The 15,173-nt window shown below is 49.4% G+C and overlaps 1 protein-coding gene across 1 annotated transcript; it reads right to left on the bottom strand.

Annotated features, from left to right (window-relative positions):
- Positions 1-1,130: 1,130 nt before the first annotated feature.
- Positions 1,131-11,904, bottom strand: NIPAL4 (NIPA like domain containing 4). Its single transcript, XM_055566817.1, has 5 exons — positions 11,446-11,904; positions 7,900-7,956; positions 6,171-6,261; positions 3,400-3,560; positions 1,131-2,013 (listed from the first exon to the last, which is right to left on the bottom strand). Exons 1-5 carry the CDS (start codon positions 11,720-11,722, stop codon positions 1,385-1,387), a joined length of 1,215 nt encoding a protein of 404 aa, XP_055422792.1. The 5' UTR covers positions 11,723-11,904; the 3' UTR covers positions 1,131-1,384.
- Between the last annotated feature and the right edge of the window lie 3,269 nt (positions 11,905-15,173).

Here is a 15,173-nt window from a genome sequence, read left to right as displayed (position 1 = left end):
TTAAGACTTTGAGCTTCCACTGCCGAAGGGGACTTCCCTGTGGTCCAGTGGTTAAGACTCAATGCTTCCACTGCAAGGGGCATGGGTTCAATCCCTGGTCTGGGAACTAAGATCCTGCATGCTGCATTTTAAATACACACACACCCCCAGAGGTTACCTTTGCCACCTGGGTTCTTGGTCAGCCACCAGAGTAAACACAGGTTAGCCTCTGGTTTCCAGAGAGCTTGTGTCTGCTCTCTGACAAATCCTGACTCTGCTCCTCACTCTTCTCCCCATCTCCCCAAATCATATTGTGGTTTACTCCTTGAGGAAAAGGAAAGTGCATTCTACTCGACAACCAGGCTGCTTTTAAGAGTCGTGAACTGCTGTTCTCTTAGAGTGAGGCAGAATGAAACTCTGGGCTTGGCCAGCAGAGCTCGGCTGGGAGGCACCTTTTGTTGTGGTTGGTTGTGTTGTTTCAAGTTCTTGGACAACCACCTGAATGTCTCTGTGACCAGCTCCTTGGGGTGCATCTAGAGAGGGAAGGGGCCTTTCCAGGTGGTGCTAGCAGTAAAGAGCCCGCCTGCCAATGCAGGAGACATAAGAGACGTGAGTTCAACCCCTGGGTCAGGAAGATCCCCTGGAGGAGGGCACAGCAACCTACTCCAGTATTCTTGCCTGGAGAATCCCATGGACAGAGGAGCGGGCTTGCAAGAGTTGGACATGACTAAAGCAACTGAGCACAGCACAGAGGGAAGGGTTGGGGTGGGGAGGATGGAAGCAGATGCTAAGCTCCAGGCTGGCTGCTCTGGGAATGGGGCTGGTGGCAGGGTTTCCCTGAGACATCAGGCAGCTTTCACAGTAAGAAGGTCAGCTGAGGTCTTGTTTCCGTGTCCGAAAATGAGGTGGCAACAGCAACAAGACATTTGACAAGAGTTGTGTGTCTATTAGTTCCGGACGGCGGGCATGGCGAGTTGCTCTCTGGGCCCCGGGGAGCCAGGTGCACTTCAGCCTTGGACTTGGGAACAGTGAGTCAGTCTCAGGAGGGGAACTTCCTGATGACCAGCGTTTCAGGGAAGTTCCTGGCTTATGCTACATTCAATGGGTCAAATCCGATCTTCTTCCCCACAACACAGAGGAAACAAGTGGGAAGGGAGGTCCAGGGGACCTGCTGGCACCAAGTAAAGTAGTGTGTTTGGTCACTGAGGCTGTGTTTCCAGGAAGTGAAACCACCACTGCTCACTGAGTAGGGATTTTTCTCCTGGAAACAGCAATGAGGTATAAATCAAAGTCTCAAAAAAAGAGCCCATTGGTACGAGTTGTGTTGGAAGTAACCAGTTGGCTCTGAAATCAAGCCGTCAGGCTGTACCACAGGGCTCATCCTCTCACTTCTCTACTTCAGGCTTTACGAATGGGCTATAAACACTTTGGGCTTCTCTTCTGGTGATGGGGTGCTGGAGAGTTCCATGTTGTCCACCAGGACATTCTTGTCTCCAAGTCTAATGACACTGGGCTCTGGGGCAGGAGTGGCAGGTGGGTTTTTGTGCATGTGGGGCAGGCTGCTCCGGCTGATGTCCAGGTCTTTGAAAGCATGAAGCATGAATACACCCAGGATGATGGTGACAAAGCCAGAGAGGGTGCCCACGATGTCCACAGCCGACATCCTGTACCACTCCTTGAAGAGGATGATGGAGGAGGTCATCACCGTCGTGGTGAAGAACACGTAGTAGATGGGGAACACCAGGGAGGTGTTGAAGATGTCCAGCGCCCTGTTGAGGAAGTTGACCTGAGTGCTGATCGAAAGCACCAGCATGAGGGACAGGATGTAGGGGAGAGGGTGCCGTACAACCGGCAGCCCCTGGAAGAAGTTCCTAATGGTGATGCCCAGACCCTTGCTGGAGGACACGGAGAAGGCCCCGATCACAGAGCAGATGGTGATGTAGATGAGGATGTTCCTTTGTCCGTAACGTGGGGCGACGATGAAGATGAGGATGAGGCAGGACACCAGCAGAAACACAGCAAACACGATGTACCCTTTGAGGGGGAGGGAGAGAGAGGACCTGAGCTGGGAGGATGCCATCAGCATCTAGAGCTCCCCCCGCCCCATGGCAGTGGGATGTCACATTAAGAATCTGGGCTCTGGAGGACTTCCCTGGCAGTCTAGTGGTTAAGACTCTGCACCTGCAATGCAAGGAGCGTGGGTTTATCCCTGGTCGGGAAACTAAGTCTCTTCAGCTGTGTCTGACTCTGCAACCCTGTGGACCACCAGGCTCCTTGGTCCATGGGATTCTCCAGGCAAGAATACTGGAGTGGGTTACTATGCCCTCCTTCAGGGGATCTTCCTGACCCAGGGATCAAACCCACATCTTTTGCATCTCCTGCATTGGCAGACAGATTCTTTACCACTAGTTCCTCCTGGGAAGTCCTTTTATACTATGCATGCTAAGTCACTTCAGTTGTGTCTGACTCTTCCTGACCCTACCGGGCTCCTCTGTCCATGGGATTCTCAAGGCAAGAGTACTGGAGTGGGTTGCCATGCCCTCCTCCAGGGGATCTTCCCTTGCAAGGGATTGAACCCAGGTCTCTTATGTCTCCCACATTGGCAGCACGTTCTTTACCAGTAGCGCCACCTGAGAAGCTCGTCTTGGGGCACGGCCAAATAAAAAATAAGTAAAAATAAATAGAGAAATAAATCTGTGTTGTTAAAAAAGGAAATCTAGGCTCTGGAATCAAACATGGGTTCTGGTCCCAGCAGCACAATTTTTTAATAACTTGTACAAGTTATTCATTAAACCCCCAAGATCTCAGTTTCCTCTTTGTAAAATAGGAATAATAATAGGACCTTCCCTATAGGAGCTTTTTTTGTGAGATTAAATGAGATAATATACTCAATTGAATGAATGCCCCCTCCCATTCATATGTTGAAACCTAATCTCCTAATGTGAGGGTATTTGGAGGTGAGGGTTTCAAAGGTGATTAAGTTGTCAGGGTAGAGCCCTCATGAAGGGATTAGTGCCCCAGGGGACTCCAGAGAGCTCCCCTGCCCCTTCCACCAGGTGAGGACACCTGGTGGTGATGTCTATGAACAAAATCTATAGGGCTTGAACAAGGACTTGATGATGGCTTCCAGAACTGTGAAAAATGTCTATTGTTTATAAGCCACCCAGTCTATGATATTTGAACTAAGACAGTGCAAACAAAGCATTTAGAACAGTACCCATTACATAATAAACAGCATCAATACCTATCAGACTGGGACCCTGTAAACTAGCCTTAGTACCAGCCCATCAGTTTTCTTCCCCAAACTTGCTTCCTCCTCCTCCTCCTCCAGGTGGCAGCACCTGAGACGGCCATAACCCAGTCACCCCTCCCCAGGGTTCACCCCCAGCACCTCCCTGCTCAAGGGGAGCTGGAGCCTACCTGTGTCTTTCATCTTGGCAGCCAGCTCCATGATGGTGCTGATCTTCTCTTCCTCGGGGGCGTGTATCACCATCACTGTGCTGCCAGCCACGCAGATCACACAGCCCAGCTTCCCCAGGAGGTTCAGACTCTCCCCCAGGAAATACGAGGAAAAGATGGCACTGTGTGCAGAAGAGGAGAAAGGGCTCAGAGTAGCCAGGCTGGCCCCAGCATCCTGGAGAAAGGCCAGGGCAGAGCGAGGGCTCACTGCTCTCCCATGTGGGAGCTTTTTTGGACCCCTTGAAAATGTCTGAAATAGAAACTTACTTATGGGAGGGCTACAGTGTAGGCTGGAGGAATGGACAACAGCCACGTGAATTTCTTTCATTTTAGAGACGGAGAGTATCCCCAAACAGAAGAGTTGGAAGAGTCCTTCAGAGCCCTTTTGTCTAACTTCCTACCCAATGAGCACATCTTCTGTAACACTGCAAACAAATGTGAAACGCTTTCAGCTTTGGCTTGTATATCTCTTGTGGCAAACAGGTCACCCCTTCACAATGCAGATGAATCCATTGTAGGTTCATTCTATGAGGTGTTACCCAAATGTGGTAATTTCTACTTTTCCCATATCTTATTCCTTGCACCATACAGAACAAATCCATTCCGCCTTCCATTTGTATATGCCAGTGTAAACAACCATCATGCCCATCACAGGCACTGTGTCTTGAGCACTTTATCAGCATGCACCACATGTGTGATGCGCAGCTGTGTCCAACTCTGTGACCCCATGGACTGTAGCCCACCAGGCTCCTCTGTCCATGGAATTTTCCAGGCAAGAATACTAGAGTGGGCTGCCGTTTTCTACTCCAGGGGATCTTCCTGGCCCAAGGATCAAACCCATGTCTCTTGCATCTCCTGCACTGGCATTATGCTAGGAACTTTCTATTTATTACCTCACTAACGTCTTACAACGCTGAGAAGTAAAAAAAATATACTTATGCCCATTTAATAGATGAGAAAACTGAGTCCCATAGAAGCTTAAATGGTGGCAAGATCACACAACTGGTAAGAGACAAGCCAGAATTTGAGCTCAAATTCTGTCTAATTATAAAGCCTATGGTTTTTCCTTCTACATCTCACTGAGGAGAATTGTGACTTGAGTCTTTCTGGGCAAAACACCTCCAGTTCCTTGCTGTTCTTTGCTGATATGACTTTCATTCCTCCAAATGAGCTGGCAAAAGTGAGGGAAGATGGGAGGGAAATGGGACAAGACAAGTATGATCACTGGGGCGCGCTTCTGTTTCTTTACAAGGGTGGCATTATTTTAGGGTAAAAATCTGTTGGCTGCCTAAGGTCACCCAGTAAGCTTCATGAGTCCTGCTTAAAGAGATCAGGAAAGAAGGGACTATTGTCTAAGCTCCTCTAAATGTCTCCTATCTCTCCTCTAAAACTGCCAAAAGCATCTTACCTACGATGCCTTTTTACCAGCATTTGGTGGCCTTAGCAAAGGCAGGGGTCACAAAGTAAAGGGTTCCCTGCCTCTCCTAACTACCCAGGATGGGAATTTGTAAACTAACCAGATATGCAAAAGTGGTATCACAGCTACATCAGCCAACTATGCAGTGTGAGTCATGGCTCTATTTGGTTTTTGACTGTATAGATGTTGCAAGATTATCTTCAAGCTGGTAAAAAACAAAACAGGAAATTACAGGTATTGGGTGTGGTGGGGTGGCACTTACCAGGACTCCATGGTTAGGGCAACAATCAGAGCCAGCTTCAAATGGGACTCAGGACCCCCACAGAGGAGGGGTCTTGTAGCTTGGGAGGAACAGGGCAATGGGAAGCACACACGTGTAATAGCAGTTATCTTTAAAATCATCAAACATTTTCCAGGAAACATGGCCTAGTGATTAAGCATCCAGACTCTGAAATTAGACTGCCTGGGAGGGAATCCTGGCTCAGTCTCCAGGGATCTGGGTGACCTTGGCCATGATGCTTAACCTCTCTTGGCCTCAGGTCTCCCCTCCTTTCTAATTAGTAGGGATACTGCAAGGATTAAAGGTGGTGCACTGGTAAAGAATCGCCTGCAATGCAGAAGACTCGGGCTCAATACCTGGGTTGAGAAGATCGCTGGAGAAAGAATAGGCTACCCACTCCAGTATTCTTGCCTGGAAAATTCCATGGGCAGAGGAACCTGGCAGGCTACAATCCACAAGGTCACAAGAGTTGGACACGACTTACTGACTAAAGAAGAACAACAACAAAAACCCTAAACACATGTTAGCCATGGTTATTCTTCAGTGCCGATTCTGTACTATGCACTTTCTGTGCATTATCTCACTGAGGCCTTGAAGCAATGCCTTCAGGCAGGCATTATGAACATACCCACTTGGGAGATGGGAAATTGACGCTTAGAGTAGTTAAGTGACCTGCCATGTACTGTAACTACAAAGTGGCAGAGATAAGGTTAGAACTCAGGACAGTTAATCTAGGGCTTATCCTTTCAATGTGCGTGCTGCTTCTACTATGGCACCAAAACACTGGCATGAGACCTTCAGCCTGGTGGCAGGGACAGCCCTTTCCCTGGATGGGGCTTGGCCTGCCCCTTCACTGCCCAGGCGGTCGAAGGGATGCTAGAACAATGGGCAGCACACAATCCCCAGTGCAGAGCCTCTTTCCGGGAGCTGGGACTGACCCAGGTCCGACTGCAAGTAGCGATTGACCCCATATGGCAGTTTCCGACATCAACTGAAAACATGAAGGAGTCAGAGAGAGCAGGAGAGGTGACTAACCTAATGAGGATACTCAGCGCTCCCAGAGGGGTGACGACTGTGGCAGGAGCGAACGCGTAGGCCCCGAAGTTGGCAACTTCCCCAGCAGCCACTAGGAAATGAAGGGAGAGAAGAGGTCACAGTGGCTCTGACGCACCATCTCCAGCCCAAATGAATGTGGGTGGAGACAGCTTCATTCGGTGTTCACCCGTTCACAGAATCCCAGACCAGCATTCATTACAATCCCGATCCTTACGCTTTCTCCCTGCAGAATCTCATCTAAAGGTCAGGCCCAGACCATCCTGACCAAATCCTCTCATTTTAAAGATAAGGAGATGGCCTAGAGTCCAGGGTCATATGGCGCCTTCTTGTTCTAGAGGTCTCTCGGCTTCTAGCCTAAGCACGGTTAAGGGTATCTCAGACCAATGATTGGTCTGTATGATTAAAGTAAGTTCTAAAAAGTGGGGCAGCAAGGAGATCAAACCAGTCAATCCTAAAGGAAATCAACCCTGAATATTCATTGAAAGGACTGGTGCTGAAGCTGAAGCTCCAATACTTTGGCCACCTGATGCAAAGAGCCTACTCATTGGAGAAGACCGCGTTGCTGGAAAAGATTAAGGGCAAAGAGGAGAAGAAAGCAACAGGATGAGCTAGTTGGATGACATCATTGACTCAATGGACATGAATCTGAGCAAACTCTGGGAGATGGTGAGGACAGAGAAGCCTGGCATGCTGTAGTCTCTGGTGTTGTAAAGAGTCAGACATGACTTAGTGACTGAACAACAACAACTAGAAAGTGTTAATTATAAAATAAAGAAATAGCCACAGTCATCGATTTTCCAGGTACCAAATGGTCCATGGAGCTGTCTTTCCCAGAGTAGTTGTGGATAGTCTAGACAGGCAGAGGGTTAGACAGACATTCCCAAAGGGTCTACTTCTCCCCACGTGAGTTTCCAGTTTGCAGACTTCTGCCTCTCTGCTCATAGAGAATGACCTGGGTCTGCCCTTTGAAAGCAAGTGATGAATGTGATCACTCTGGCTGAGACAGGGATCAAAACCTGACTTAGGGGATTATAAACAGAAAGCTCACTACTTCTCCATCCAACCCAAAGAATTAGGGTTTGAAAGCCAGAAAGGGTGGTGGAAAGTGGGGGGAAATGTGTGAACGTGCAAGTTTGGACAAACCTTAGGTGGCAGACCAGTCACATCCTAAGTGACCCAACAACTGCTGTGGAATGGGACGGCTGAGTTAGGAGTCCTGGGCTGTGCCCTGTAGGAGTCTGGGGGACTCTGCCCGGCAGTCATAGCTCCCTGCCTTTCAGGGGAAGTTGAGACATTATACCTTTATCATTACCAGTTCTGTACAAACCTCTCTGGGGACAGATGCTTTGTGGATGAAAGACATCACTGTGGATGGAGAAAGTAACCTGAGGGGCCAGGTAAAATGTTCTACCTGCAAAGACTGTCAAGCTTTCCCCCTTAGAAATCTGGGCCTTGGATGCATATTTTGCATAATAGAGACATCTATTCCTTCTTTCATCTCTGCCTCTATCATCAATAGGGCAGTGTCCTTAGTAGCAAAGAATCCACTTACAAGGGACTTCTCTGGTGGTCCAGTGCCTAAGATGTTGAGTTCCCAAAGCAGAGAGCCTAGGTTTGACCCCTGTTTGGGGAATGAAGATTCTGTGTATGGCAACTAAGACCGGTGACAGCCAAAAAAAAAAGAGAGAGAGAGAAAGGACCTACTTACTCGTGAGAAATCCAGCCCACCACATTGAGTCCTTCAGGTAGCCATAGCCTCCATCCACTGTAGAAAGGAATGGGCACTAAGTTAGAGGTTGGCCACACTTTCCCGGGACCTTTCCTTTCCTCCTTTCCCTCCCCAGCCTCCAATGGTTCGTAGGAGGCAGCTGTGGTGCGTCCTCCAGGCTTCCTTCTGGGCCTTCTCCTGAGCAAGTGCGTCCTTTCCAAAGTTTTAAATTCCATCTGGATTCTCATGTCCCTAGTTCATGTACATCCTGATCCTTTCTTCTGAGCCCTGATGTGTATCTGGTTACTTACTCAACAATTCTTGGGTCTATCACAGGCATCTCAAACTCTGTCCTAAATGGAACTCTTGATTTTAAAATGCTCCCACCCACCAAATGAGGGCTTCCCAGGTTGCTCAATGGTAAAGAATCCACTTGCTGATGAAGGAGATGCAGGTTTGATCCTTGGGTTGGGAAGATCCCCTGGAGAAGTAAATGGCAACCCACTCCAATATTCTTGCCTGGGAAATCCCATGGACAGAGGAGCTAGGTGGGCTATAGTCCATATAGTCGCGAAAGAGTTGACAAAACTTAGTGACCAAAACAACAATAACCCGCCAAATGAAACTCAGTAAGGGGACCTCCGAGTATCTAGTTGCTTGATTCAGAAACCAGGGAATCACACTGGACCCTCCCATTACCCCATTGTCTGCATCCAATCCATCCTGTGCATTCTGTCTCCAAAAAGCATCTACACGGGTCCACTCCACTGCCACCACCCAACTCCCAGGCACTATTACTTCTGGCCTGGGAGGAGGCAAGCTCCTCCTAGGATTCCTCGAGCTCAATCCTGTCCCTTTATAATCCATTCCTTTCAGAGTAGCCAGGGGTTTTTAACAATTATGTCACTCCTCAGCTTAGAGCTGGCCAGTGGCTTATACTCTTAGGATAAAGACCAGAATTCCTAACAAGCCTGATCTTAGTTCTGACCCTGCTTACCTCTCCAAAGGCATCTCCCACCACTCTTCTTACTCTAGTCCAGCCACTCCGGCTGTCTTTGCGTTCTTCAAAAATGATGAGTTTATTTTGGCCTTAAGGGCTTTGTGTGTGTTTTTCTGTGTTCAGAATAGTCTTCTTAACAATATTTGCCTGTATCTTTACCTACTCTACAGGTCTCCACTTGACGTTGCTTTCCCTAAAATGCCCTCCCTTGGGTTTTTCTCTCATCACACTCAGTTCTTCTCTTTAGTGACACTTACTGTCTATAATTTGAATTTATCTATTTATTTTCTGGCATTTCCCCTACTAAAATGGAAGCTCCATGAAGCCAAGAATTGTGTCTGCTTTGGTCACATGATGGACTCAGAGCCTGGCACATAGTTAGCTCAAGGTTAGCAATGAGGAGGAGGAGGAGGTTAGCGATGAGGAGGAGGAGGAGGAGGATGGGTTTTAGATTGTTTTGTCTAAAACTTGAATGTGGTTTTTTTGTAAATGCCCATTTTTCTAAGATAGCCCTTAGCTTTCATCAGGTTCTTAAAGGAGTCAGAATCTCCCATAAAAGCTAAAAGCTCTGAGAGCATTTTATTGAGTTGAAATCTCAGAAGGTATTGAAATAGCAGATTGGAGAAAAAAACTCATTCCAGGAAAGCCGCCTTTCTGAATGATCAATGATACTTGCCCTGCTCTCTCTTGAGTGCAAGCAGCTGTTTTTCTGGTACTGTAGGAGGTCTCCAGCCTTTGGAACACTTGTCCGGAAGTAGAGATAGAGCAGCAAAGACTGTTGACCCCGACTTTATCCCCAAATCTCACAGCTCTCCATTTTTAGAGCACATCTGATTCTAGTCCTGGGTATCCAACTGTGTGTCAGGCCCTCCCACTTAGATCACAGTAATATTAATACTAGTGCTCAGTCTGTGCCAAGTATCTCTCTAAACACACTGCATATCTCCACAACAATCCTTTAGCCTGGACTATTCCTATCCCCAGTTTGTCAGATGAGGAAGCCGAGACACAGAAAAATGAGTTTTCTTGCCCAGGATCACATCACCAGGAACCAAGGAGCTGGTACTCAAAGAGTCTGCTTCCAAAGCTCAGTGTCCCGCAGAACATTAAATTGGACACATCCAAACCTGAACACATCATCTTCCTATAAACCTGCTCCTCCTGAATCCTTTATCTCAGAAAATAGCACCATCATCTTCTCAGTTGTCCAAATCGGAGAGTTCTGAGTCATCCTGACTCACTTTTTCACCCTCCCTTTGGAGTCACTCAGTCTTGTCCAACTCTTTGCAACCCAATGGACTGCAGCACCCCAGGCCTCCCTGTCCATCACCAACTCAAACTAATGTCCATCGAGTCAGTGATGCCATCCAACCACCTCATCCTCTGTCGTCCCCTTCTCCTCCCACCTTCAATCTTTCCCAGCATCAGGGTCTTTTCCAATGAGTAGGTTCTTCGCATCAGGTGGCCAAAGTATTTAAGTTTCAGCTTCAGCATCAGTCCTTCCAATGAATATTCAGGACTGATTTCCTTTAGGATTGACTGGCTTGATCTCCTTGCAGTCCAAGGGACTCTCAAGAGTCTTCTCCAACACCACAGTTCAAAAGCATAGATTCTTTGGGATTCAGCTTTATTTATGATCCAACTCTCACATCCATATATGACTACTTAAAACCATTTTCCCCATGATAGCACTTAACATGCTACAGAACCGTTGCTCATTGACTTGCCTATCTCTCTCACTCAACCCAATGACCCACAAGGGCACTGTGTCCCCAGGTCTAGCATGGCACCCGACACACAGTAGGGACATAATGAATGATGATTAAATGGCGATATTCTTTTACATAGGATTCCTTTTCTCAACAACTGTTTCATGGATACACATCTTATTTTCCAAACAAGCAAATCCCAGTGGACAGAGACTCAGTAATTCTTTTGTAGCCTCTAGAGGAGCTCAGATTGATAGTAAGTGAGGACACATTACTGCCTGACACTGTTATGGGCAGAAGTTTTATATTCCCATCTTTTATGGAAGTTATGCCTTGCCTACAATGACACAACCGATAAGAAATAAAGCCAGGGGACTTCTTTGGTGGTCTAGTGGCTAAGACTCCATGCTCCCAATGTAGGGAGCCTGTGTTTGATCCCTGGTCAGGGAACTAGATCCCACATGACATAGCTAAGACTTCTCATGCCACAACTAAAGATCCCGCATTCAGATCAAAGATCCCAAGTACCCCAACTAAGACCTGGTGCAGCCAAAAACAAAAAACAGAACCAGACGTGGGGTTTCTTAGTCTTGGCCCTGGGACTTTTCCCTGTCTTCACCCCAATTAACTGATCATGTAGTTCTCATGAACTACTGGATTATAAACGAGGGTCTCCTGCTGGTGGGTGAGATTCCCAATGACTGACAGAAGGCCTTTTGTGCCCATCTAGGACCAGCTCACAAGCTGCTCCAGTGGGCTCACAAATAGAGGCTCACAGGGCTGGCTGAGGGCTTGCCACCCAACACCCCATCCACACCTGCCCCCTCAGGAGCCTACCAGCCCGCGTGGCGCCCGAGGCCACCAGTCGCTGTAGGCCCTTCTTCTTGAGGATGATGCTGCTGCCGACAAGGAAGCTGGACAGGATGGCCAGCCCCAGACCGACGTAGAAGCTGTAGTTCTTCCTGAACCTCTCCTGCCAGCTGTTGGAGGTGACATTGCTGGGCACCTCAGGCTGGAGGTCACTGATGATCTGGCACAGGACTTTTTGGGAGGAGCAGTACAGGCTGATCAGGGAACCTGGGAAGAGCATGGTGAGAGAGTCAGGTGGGGACATCTGCGTGCTTTAGAAGCACTGGGACTGGCCACTGTTTCAGACTCCATGCTTCAGCTACTGCCGCATTCCATCCATATCCTGGGCTCCAAACTAAAAAGGAACAGTTAAGGTTCACCGAGTGCTTACTCCAGACAAGGGACTTTATGAACTCATCAAGTCCTTCCAACCACATGTCAGGTAAGCGCTGTATTTGATTCCCATTTCATAGATGTGGAGATGGAGGCCATGAGAGGTCAGGAACCTTGCCTAAGAACACAGGCTGTCTGACTCCAGAGCTCCAGCACCTCATCACTGAGCCAGAAAGATGCTCCCACACACAAAACAGGGTCCCCCCAGCTCTTAGGCATCACTGAATCCAACCTCCTGGCCTCCACAGGAAACATCTCCCACTCTCCAGGCACAGAGGCCTCCAACAGCTCAGGAGTACACATATTCTCCCCTTCCAGAGGCTTCTTCACTTACATATACTTAACTCCAGCCACAACAGGGAGTCCCTACAAGTAACAGGAGGGAGCGAGGCTGGAGTGCACAGCCCCTCTGAGGCCTGAAGGTGATGAAATACCAGCATCCTTGTCTATGAGAACCAACCATCCCAGGTCTTACTTCGAAGACCTCTGATGCACATGGTCAGTGGCTGGGGCCTCCTTCAGGCCTCAGAGGAATCAGGGTCCCTGCCATCCCACACAGGCTTTGTCTAGGCTCTCTTTCCAAGTCCCCGAGTCTGCAAGAGTCATCAGTTCTCATGCCCTTCAGCTAGCACACTCTTGCTGGTTCTTCTGGCCCAAACAGCAAGGACAAGAGGACAAACCTGGGCATGAGAGGCAGACCCTTAGTCAGTAGAATGAAGCTGCCCAAGTTCAAGGAATCAATACAAAACACAGGCTGAGACTCACAGGGCCCACCGCTCCAGGACTTTCCAGGAGCATCTTTGTCATGGAAATGGCACAGTGATGATGCCCAGGGTTTTACCTGAAGAAACTGGGGCCCTGACAAGCTTGGTAACCGGGGGCTACATTGGTGATAAGCAGTGAAACCAGAATTATTTCTCAAGTGCATAGAATGCCAAAGTCCATGCTCTCAGTCACTACATACCCTTCTCAAAGCAGGCGGCAAGGGGGCTGGGTTTCACTCAGCTTCTTGAAGGTTATCTTAAAATATGAACTCACTGCTAACATTTAAAAATCAGGAGATTTCCCACAAAAACTCCACTTCAGGGCTGCCTTTGCTTACCTTGCTGGGTATGCGGTCCCATAGGCAACCGCTGGCCACAGCTCAGCAGGGTTTTTGCCCCTAGATAGGACATGATCTTTGCGATTGCCCAGAGTCCATACCCAGCTCTCTTCAGTCATCATTGTTTTGTTCTCGGCCCCTTGAAGCATCTGAGTTTGTGACTTTTGGTGGAGAAGGTCTTTTTCAAACTGTGTGTCACAAAGACCCCAAGCTCCCATGCCAAGGATATAACGCTGGGCCTAGCACTTCCCCTTGGGCCAAGCTAGACCTCTGGGCCTGCACTGGAAGAGCCTCAAAGCCCAAAAGGTGAGGCAGCTTTAGCTCTGGCATACCTGGAGCACAGAGTGGCATTTTGGTGGAACAAAGGAAGGGTGATGTTGACCTTGCTTCCACAGCAGAGAAAGCATGGAATAGCAGCAGCCCATCTAACTGTCTTTCTTCTCAGCTGGGAAAATGGAGGTCCTGAGATGGGGAAGGATTTGCTTGAGTCTCACAAAAGCCTGGAGGCAGAACTGGGTCTGGAACCTAGCAGAGACACCCAGGCATCTTTTGCAGTGGGAGACCTCTCTTTCCCACACCTGTGTCACAATCCAGAGAAGAGGAGAGGAGAAACCATCTGGGTCCTTAATCAGACTTGTCCTGACTGCTCACTCCTGTTCCTCCACTTGGACAGGAGTCAAGTCCTGGGAGTTCCCTGAGCTCAGGAAAAGAGCCAGAGCTGGGAGGATGCTGGCCAAGGAAGGCAACTCCTCAGAGGAAGTCCAATCCCACCCCCACGCCCTTCCCTTGCCCTCCTGAAGGTACACCTCCAGCAGGTGGAGCCAAAGGGTGGGCTTAGCAGTTTGGGCCTGAGGCGCCCATGGAGCTTAGTGCCTCCATCAAGTCAAGTCTTCCCATAGAGGGGCAAGAAAAGGAGGGAAGGCTGAGGGCCAAAGGGAACCCAATCCTGAGGAGGATGCACCGCTGGCCAATGGATGCTGGGCCAGATGATACCTACCTCTCCCCTAGAATATGCTAGGACTGGAACGTATTTATCCCCAGGGGAAGGTGAGGCTGAAAATGGACTACATTGTTGTTCAGAAAACTAAAGACAGCCAACACCCAACAGGCCTGTTTTGAAAGCTTCACTGGAGAAGAGAAGTTAGAAAAAACACGGATATTCCACAGGCTGCAATACCATGACAGGTAGAAAAATGGAGATATGCCAGAAAATGCGGTGAGCACAGTGGTGTGAGCACAGTTTTTAGAATCCAAGAGCCCTGGTTTTATATTCCATACCCCCACAGTATTACTTTGAGCAAGCTCATTGGACTTTTCAGAGCCTCAATTTCTGTCTGTCTCTGGAATGATGACAAAGGTGGTAATATCTACCTGCTTTCTAGAGCTGTGTTAAGGATTAGTTGGGATAATGTAAGTGAAAAGCCTAGCTCAGCATCTTTCCTTTTCCTTTCCTGGGTTGTTCCTTTCCTCTTTTTCCTAAAAGGTGGATATGGGTTTGAGGGTGGTGGGGCTCTGCACCCACTCCCCTGTCTCTGGTGAGCCCCAGGGAGACAGGCCTGGGCAGGTGCTAATATCCAAAGCAACTATACATAAAAGAAAACCCAACACCCTCCCCTCAACCCTTTGGATGGACCAGCTCCAATCAATCAAGCCACGCCTCCTTCTCCCACTCCCCGCTCTTCCCCCTCTCCCCGCCCCCTGGGTCCAAAGAGGGGGAAAGTCAGCCAGAAGCCTGCTCCTTCCCTAGACGGGCCCGAGAACTAGGTGGGGTGACAAGTGCGGACCCCCAGCCCCGTTTGGGGTCCCCTGGCAGGAGAGGACGCGGAAGAAAGGAGCAGCGCAAAGGAAGGGAAGGCAAAGCGCAGGGTGCACCGGGTCCCCGCGGGTCCCCGCCGGCTCCACGCACCGTTCTCGCAGCTGCTGTTGCTGGCCGGCAGCTCCATGGGGCTCTGGGCGCTCGCACCGACTCACGGGCTGCCGGCGCCCCGGCTCCCCGGCTCCCCGGCTCCGGAGCAGGTGGCTGAGAACTGTCCCAGCGTGGCCGGCGTGAGAGGAGCCGCTGGGGTCGGGACCCGGGGGTGGGGAGAATGACGCGCCCCAGAGAGGGAGGGTCACCGGGGAGGAGCCACCCGGCCTCTTGGGCAACGCTCGAGCTGCCCGCGGAGGGGTGCATGCCCTCCTGGGGTGCGGAGGCTGCCTGGCACACTGCGAGGGATCACCA

Source organism: Bubalus kerabau, chromosome 1 (assembly GCF_029407905.1).
Source record: "Bubalus kerabau isolate K-KA32 ecotype Philippines breed swamp buffalo chromosome 1, PCC_UOA_SB_1v2, whole genome shotgun sequence".
Classification (NCBI taxonomy): Eukaryota; Metazoa; Chordata; class Mammalia; order Artiodactyla; family Bovidae; genus Bubalus; species Bubalus kerabau.
The sequence above is the reverse complement of the archived record's forward strand: the minus strand, read 5'-3'. Positions and strand labels throughout refer to the sequence as shown.